Source organism: Linepithema humile, chromosome 3 (assembly GCF_040581485.1).
Source record: "Linepithema humile isolate Giens D197 chromosome 3, Lhum_UNIL_v1.0, whole genome shotgun sequence".
Lineage (NCBI taxonomy): Eukaryota > Metazoa > Arthropoda > Insecta > Hymenoptera > Formicidae > Linepithema > Linepithema humile.
The window spans coordinates 20593322-20601352 of NC_090130.1; the positions used below are offsets into that span (position 1 = coordinate 20593322).

The 8031-nt window shown below is 47.2% G+C and overlaps 1 protein-coding gene across 1 annotated transcript; it reads left to right on the forward strand.

The window, feature by feature from the left end:
* Window positions 1–505: 505 nt before the first annotated feature.
* On the forward strand, window positions 506–6842 carry LOC136998563 (loricrin-like). Its single transcript, XM_067351402.1, has 3 exons — window positions 506–1373; window positions 4534–5776; window positions 5921–6842. The coding sequence occupies exons 1-3, from the start codon at window positions 1292–1294 to the stop codon at window positions 6084–6086; spliced, it is 1491 nt and encodes a 496-aa protein (XP_067207503.1). The 5' UTR covers window positions 506–1291; the 3' UTR covers window positions 6087–6842.
* The last annotated feature ends 1189 nt before the right edge of the window (window positions 6843–8031 follow it).

Consider the following 8031-nt stretch of genomic DNA (forward strand, 5'->3'; position numbering starts at 1 on the left):
TTTTTGCGAGTGGCTTTATATATAAATAAAGTTTGACGCTAGCAGGATGTGTTCCTTCGTTAACTTTGTTATCTAGTTCCTAGTTGACAAGTACGTTTCTCGAACGAAGTTATGCGTGCGACGAATACTGCGAGCGAGTAATTTTCGATCGCACGTCCCTTGCTTACTGATGGACTTACTTTTCGGAGAAAGGACTCTGTGACGCGCAGATTTTCGAAACTTCACTTGTGAAACAAGCAGCTCATAGTACATTCATAGTGCGTACGTGGTGTTACATATATCGTTTTCATGAAAATTACGGATTTGTAAAACTTTTTTACCGATCTATGTAATACTTTTTTCTCCCATGTCTGTTCGACGAGATATTCAATTTTAGACAACTCGAAATAAAGAAAACTGAAAATATATTTTTCAACGTGATCTCATTTCCATGAAAGTTTCCCGCTGCAAGTTATTTTTTCTACTTATTCCGTACGTGCTTCACGAAAGTCGAAGTTTATCCAATTTTCAATTTTACGATGCTCTTTATCCGCACAAGCCAATTGATCGTCCGACGGAATATCTTATTTCCTATCCATTCGAATCATATCTCTCGCTCCGTGCGAGTTCGCGTATCGACAGCCCGAGCAATGCTGCATTACTCTCGCTCTTCCATCAGCGAGCCAGATGATACCAAGGCCAGCTGGCCGGTTGGTGTGAGATTTCTCGCAATGAGAGCGCTAAACTCGCGAGAGAGCGAGAGAACGTCTCCGAGACGAGTGATGACGAAAAAAAAAGTGCTGCCCCTTTAACGGCCTGACCAGGGTCAAACCGCGAGCCAGGACATCCCGTTGCCGATCCTCCCGAGCGGTGGATCCTTCGATCCCCACCTCGCGCGGACTCCCCGCGGACCATCGGTGTGCCTAACATCCGTCCGTATGTCCCCGCCAGTCGCGGCATCCCCCTTCGCGCACCTTGCCTCCCACGTTTCCCCGGGAGTCTCACCTGGCCGGTAGCATCCTCCTGCACTCCCGACGTGGACTTTCTCCAAAAGACGGCCAACTATATAAGCGAGATGCACGCTGTTTGAAGCACGTTAGACGAAATCGCACGGGTGCGTCGAGTAGGCCACCGTTGTGCCGCCGCGCCTCGTTCACGCATCTTGGTTTCCCTTTCGTTTCACCCCGTATTATCGCTGCTTACGTGACGGATATTCTGGACGCATACGCTCGGTCGAACGCAGAGGGCTAAATTCGTGCATGTGACTCGGCGCCGCGGGACTCGAAGTCTACCACGAGAGCGCAGGAGGACCATGAGGTCCGCGAGAAGCTGGGCTCCTTTGGCGGCGACCGCGCTGGCCGCGACTCTGCTGCTGAGGCCCATTCGCGCTGACGGTAAGAAGAAGGGTTCGCGCGTTCTATCGTTTTCGCAATTCGCCAAGTCGGAAAATACGAATTTCCGTGATTTCGCATTAGTGACAGAACGACACGCGAACAGAATTAATTACTCGCGTCGAATGAAAATTTGGTGTAAAAATTTCAAGAATTTGTTAAGTTTGTTAATTTTTCGTTAACATCGAATGGAAGAGCGCAATTACATGTTAATATAAAACAGCTATGCAAATGTTTAGTGTTGATAAATATTTTATGTTATTTGATGGAGTAAGAAATTCTACCAATCAAATCAATATTACGCTAAAGTATAATCTCAGAATTCAGTATCTTTCATTATAAAGCGAGATAAAATGCATTTAATAACGTTAAGTAAAGAATGCTTTTATAATATTAAAGTCACCTCTCTCTCTCTTAGGTTACTCTGTTTGCTCTTCCATCTCGGTTTTTAGTATCCGGTAGTCCATTAATCTATTACACCGCAACAGCTACTGAAATAATGTTTCTAATAAAATGCAATCTAGAAGACGATTTATAAAAAAAACGTACTATGTCTAATTTTACGGTTAACGCACGCATTACGCGAACACGCCTGTCACGTAATATTTTTGCGCGACTTAATTAGTACTCCAATTTGTGGTCAGTATGTCGGAGAACTTATTAGAAAGTCCACCAGTTGAGTCTAGCAGTCGTCCGACGACTTTTTTTTTGCATAAGAAATAATCACACCGCAGTTGGGAAAATATTTTCACTTTCAGTAAATTTGAACCAATAATGAATGGAAGAATTGAGTAAAAATTAACAGAAATTGGACGATAACTTGGAAAATGTTTTCGCCTTCAGTTAGCAGCACGTCAAACTATCAGAATGTTCAATATAATTAAAAATTATAAATGCTTTCTCGATACTGCTTCTATTAATTAGTAGATCCGATCGATTGAATTCTTCGCATCACTTTCAACGCTTCTCAAGTGCAAGCATAACGTTTCTCATTTTCTTATTAGATATTCGTTCCAATTCCCATTAGAACATTTCACACGGCGATAGTGTCGGCTCAGGTCGACGTATATCCACGATAAGGTTCAAGCATTTTTGTTGGCGTACTACTTTACGCAGTTTCACGCATCCGCACGCTATCAGTTAATTGTAGTAAAAGCACGCAATTAATACTCTCACTATTCAAACAAGATGCTCTTATTTCGCCATAAACTGATTATTGTAATTTGTCCCTTGAATGATTTTTTTTTCCATTAAATTTATTCAATCGCTCAGGAGCGATTGTGCGCCTTCTTTCCCAGGCGTTTTAGAAGTAGTACAGGCGAATTTGTGAAATCGGGACGCACGAAGAAGTAGAAACCGCGCGCGCAGGGTCTGAAATAGACGGGCATTAGAGGGCGACGTGAATTATCGGTCGGCATCTCCAAGCAAATTGCGCATGGCGTGCGGAATCGGTATATAAATCAGGATGCTATCACCCGCGATCTAGCTTAATCCAGCGCGAGCGTGCAAGCCGAAACTTTATCAACACTTATGCGTCGCGATCGTCTCGATTTCGTTAACACCTGTAAACGTCACTCACACGCTCGCAAGTCATTGTTCAAGTCACGCCTGGGCTGCGAATTATTGCGGAGCTTTGCGAACGCACGCGGACGCGGTCGTTTAATGCGGAAATCCCGCCAAAACGTTAAAATTTTGTAACGTTTATTTTTTTTTTACGGTTTTTATCGCGTTCCATTTTATTCTATACCATTGTTGTTTTCGCCTCGTATTATATTTAAAAATATTTTACCGTATTCCGTTTTGTTCCGGACGTTTTTCTGCAACGAAAATCTGTTATTTCAGAATTCGTTGCCATTCCAGCGACATAAATTATTCATTTCTGCTAAAATCGAAGCGGAAGCTTCCACAAAACCTGTCACGAATTTCAACGCGAGATTCAGAAAGGATTACAATTCCATCTATAATAATAGATATACGTCTCTATGTTCTGGATAACAGAGATACATACATCTCCGTCCGTATAACAGGCAGGACGAGTGAGAGTAGCGAATTGTTAATCTCGGATTAATTGACACACTCGGCCGGTCTGTCACTCGGCCTCACTCGATGATTGTCGACCCGCCGACCCGCGGGCCGTAAACGATACCAGCGATGAATCGCTTCTTCAAACGTCGCAGCGAGACATAATGCACTCGCGCAATAAATCAAACGAACGCGCGCCATTCGCGTTCCGGCGCATCAACCGCGAAGAAAGCGAGCGTGACTCAATCAGGCGTTAATGCGCGTAAAAAATTCGACGCATGCGATTATTGTGAAAACGACCGACAGGACAGGTTATCGAGCGTAATCGCTCCTCTTCGCGACAAATCCGCCGGATGATGATAGCGCGCGGAGCAGGTGGCGGATGGAGTCGCGATAAGAAATCGTCACGGCCTGATTACGCTTCCGCAGACGTCGTACTTAGTTGCCTTAGAGTATAATTTTCCGATGCGCTCGCGCCGGATGTTTTCTTTCGCTTGAGAAACGTGTGCGTCGTGTATTGAAGTCGGGATTTCGGAAGTTGTATGTGAGGAAATTTTTAGCGTTTTGAATCTTATATATTTTCGAGAGCTCGAGAGACGGCAATTCTTGAATCAGCAAATTTTAAATCAGAATTTGATTTATTACTCAAACTTTATTAAAGGATGTGGTGAACTTAAACTGACTGACAAAATACTGCCGTGACGACTTGGATATCTCTATAAACTTCTATAATAGGAGAAAACGAAGTTTTCGAATTCCCATTTTGCACTTCCGTCGACTTCAGTCGCGGTTGCTAGGAAGTCGTACAAAGTGCTATTGTCGAACTTCATTACTTACCTCGTCGCTAATAACGCTACCGCAAACAATAAACGATTTTCATTAGCGGTAATTTCGCTGAGATACTGAGAACCGGATATGATAAAAAATCATCAGCAATGCAAGAAAGTAAAAGCTACTGATGTAGCAACTAATTAAAGTATATACAGTAATTTCTAAAGAAATGTCTTTTGAACGTGAAGTCGATTGAAGGATAATCGAGTGTTCTGTAAGCAGCAGAAACAGACGAGAAACATAATTTATATCCGTTTTGCACTAAAATATTTTCAAAGAATAAAATTTTCGAATATAATAAAATTTGCAGCACCAGTTTCGGGCGGCTATCTGCCACCGTCAACCAGCTATGGTACGCCTAATCTAGGAGGCGGCGGTGGCGGCGGCGGTTATTCCGGCGGTGGCGGTGGAGGAATATCGTCGAGCTACGGCGCGCCTTCGGGCGGCAGTGGCGGATTCGGCGGCGGCGGCGGATTCGGCGGCGGCGGCGGATTCGGCGGCGGCGGAGGATTCGGCGGTGGCGGCGGAGGCGCACGACTTTCCTCATCTTACGGAGCGCCCAGTTCCGGTGGAGGTGGCGGTGGATACCCCGGTGGCGGCGGCGGTGGACCACCGTCCTCCAGCTACGGGGCACCTCCTTCATCGAGCTACGGGGCACCGTCCGGCGGCGGCGGCGGCGGCGGTAGTTTCGGAGGCGGTTTCGGTGGAGGTGCGCCTTCCAGCAGCTACGCAGCACCGAGCTCTGGAAGCTTCGGCGGCGGAGCACCATCCTCCAGTTACGGAGCTCCTCCATCCAGACCTCCATCCGGCAGCTATGGGGCACCTCCGTCCCGTCCGCCGTCCTCGCAGTACGGTGCGCCTTCTAGCGGAGGAGGTGGATTCGGCGGTGGCGGCGGCGGCGGCGGCGGCGGTGGTTTCGGCGGTGGTAAACCGTCCTCAAGCTATGGAGCACCTCCGTCCTCGAGCTATGGAGCACCTCCGTCAACGAGTTATGGAGCACCCTCGGGCGGAGGCGGCAGACCATCGTCCACGTACGGCGCGCCTTCCAGCGGCGGCGGCGGCGGCGGTTTCGGCGGTGGCGGCGGATTTGGCGGTGGCGGCAGCGGTGGTGGCGGCGGTTTCGGAGGTGGAGCTCCTTCCTCGAGTTACGGCGCACCCCCCTCATCGAGTTATGGGGCACCACCGTCGTCGAGTTACGGCGCACCGCCATCATCGAGTTACGGGGCACCACGCGGCGGAGGCGGAGGCGGAGGTAGACCCTCGCCTAGCTACAGTGCGCCCAGCTCCGGCGGCGGCGGCGGCGGCTTCGGAGGTGGTGGCGGTTTCGGAGGCGGTGGACATTCAGGTGGCGGAGGAGCGCCGTCTTCCTCCTACGGTGCGCCTTCTAATGGTGGCGGCGGTGGCGGCGGATATCCCGGCGGCGGTGGCGGCGGTGGCGGAAGACCATCGACATCTTATGGCGCGCCACCCTCTTCGAGTTACGGAGCACCCCCTTCGTCGAATTACGGGGCACCTCCTTCAACGAGTTACGGAGCACCGTCCGGCGGAGGCGGGTGAGTTCAATCAAAAATCATGAGAATTAAACACGTAATTATTTAATTCTGTCTCGTCGATTGTAAGTCGTTGCTTTAGTTTTACTGAACGTATATTTTTGTTTCTTATTTTTTATTCTTACGAATATTTTTCTCATTTTTTAGTTCCGGTGGTTATTCTGGAGGCGGTGGTGGAGGCGGCAGACCGTCATCGAGCTATGGAGCGCCGAGTTTCGGCAATGGTGGCGGCGGTGGTGGCGGCGGCGGCGGCGGCGGCGGCGGCGGCGGAGGCGGACAAAGCTACGCCAGTAATGGAGGATACCAATACTAATCCAGACACGTGTTCACCCGGCGAGACGATCTCCGTGCTCAATCGCGTCGGCTTCCATGAGATTTCCCGAAACGGACGACACAAACCGGATCTATTACGACATTAAGATTCATCAGTTTGACTGATCGACTCGGTCGATCATACGTTATCAGGAAACGGGCGTCGGTCGCTTATTCAAAAGATCAGCCTTGATCGAAAGCTGATCTTTGTGTTCATAGTTTAATGAAAATATCTTCCATAAATCGCTGGTAACATCGTGGATAATCGTCGCTGAAGATATCTCGTTGTTATCATCACATCTTCCATAATCATAGGAACAATCGTGTGGATGTATCCTCTTCATAAGAATATTTCCACATCCGGCAGTCGACGGAGAAAGCGTGCGAAGATTGCTCGCCGCGCGTAAATCCGCGAAATTCGTGCTAAAGTTTTTAACAACGATGGGTTCTCGGTCGGGAAAAATTGCGAGCGAAGAAACACTCGTCCTGAAGGCAGACGCGTTCTCGCGAACGGCCGAAAGAACGAGACGACAATTAATGATACTTCTTCTTTTTAATGCTGTCTCCACTTCCACGCATCTCGAAGCGTCTGCTCATGGAGTCCTTTGTTGATACCGAAAAGTATGCGAGAAGCGAAGAGGAGTGGAAGAAAATGCACGAGACAAAGACACTCGATTCCACATTCGGAACCTGTAACTTATTTATTTTGTAAAGACGCTTTTTGTACTAATAAAGCCGCTATACGCTGATAAGGAAATCTTATCGGGTCGTCGACTTGTTGTTCGTCCCATCTGCAAAGAACCAGTATTCCTTTCTTTCTTAAGGATATACTTGTATTTTATTAAGGAATCTTTTAATTACAGGATATTTTCTTACCGGCGCAATTATTGAAATCCAAATTTTAAGTCTGGAAACCGAAAGATTTGCATATATCTTAGATCTTTCTTCTTGTTTCTTTAATCGTATAATTAATTAGATAAATTTTTTATGGCTCATCGATTAATCGCTGTAATTTCAAATAGAGCAGCGCTTCAAGGAGCCCCGGCGCTTTCCACCAAGGCGACCAGCGCGAGGCGCTCGGCATAAGGTTAGTCGGCCGGCACAAGCGGACGGTCGATTTATCGATTCCTACGGCTCGGATACCGGGAAGGCATGAATAACTAAGAGCTCTCTTTCTATTCCTGCCGCGGAACGTCTAAAAGTGCGGTATCGATACCGCGACCACCTCGATACAAAAGCGAGCCGTGCCCTCTGACCGACGCTGTCTGGCCGCGAAATGCCTGATACATGGTTGTCGTAAAGCACCGCCGGACGAAAATTATTAATGCTCCGAGCTCCGATTGATGCTCCGTAGATTTAAACTTACCGATTCTCGCCGCGTTATTCTATTATGTCTCCTTTCGAGGTGTAAAATCGGCGAAACCTGACGAAGTAAATCTGACACGTACATATGACAAAATCGAATCAGTAGTTTCACCAGAAGACACTTTCGAGCTATTTTCACAGCAATTGTTTAAATAATGTACAGTTGTGCGCGTATTTAAATTGCAAACGACAAATAAACACACACGTTAATTACAATTTTAGATTTTTCAAAATTTTCTTTGCGTTCTTCCTTCAAAATTCAGCTCCTCGCGGTTTAAATCGACGTAATCCTCAAATATCAAGGTTCACGCTCTTTGAAAGACGCAAAGGTTAACAGCGGGCTGGTATTCATAGTAAAGACTCAAAAGGAATTCGATGCGACGCGCTTGTGAGATTATTATTCGTCCAATTATCTGCTTATTTCAGTTTCTGATCCTTCATCTGCAAATTCATCCTGCAAGAGTACTCATTTTCTTAGATCTTTGCTTCAGAGCTCGCCCTTACCTGCTTCATCCGCGTAAGACGCCAAAACATGTTGTTTTCCAAGTCTTCAGAGTAAATAAGCTCGGTTTGCTCTAGAT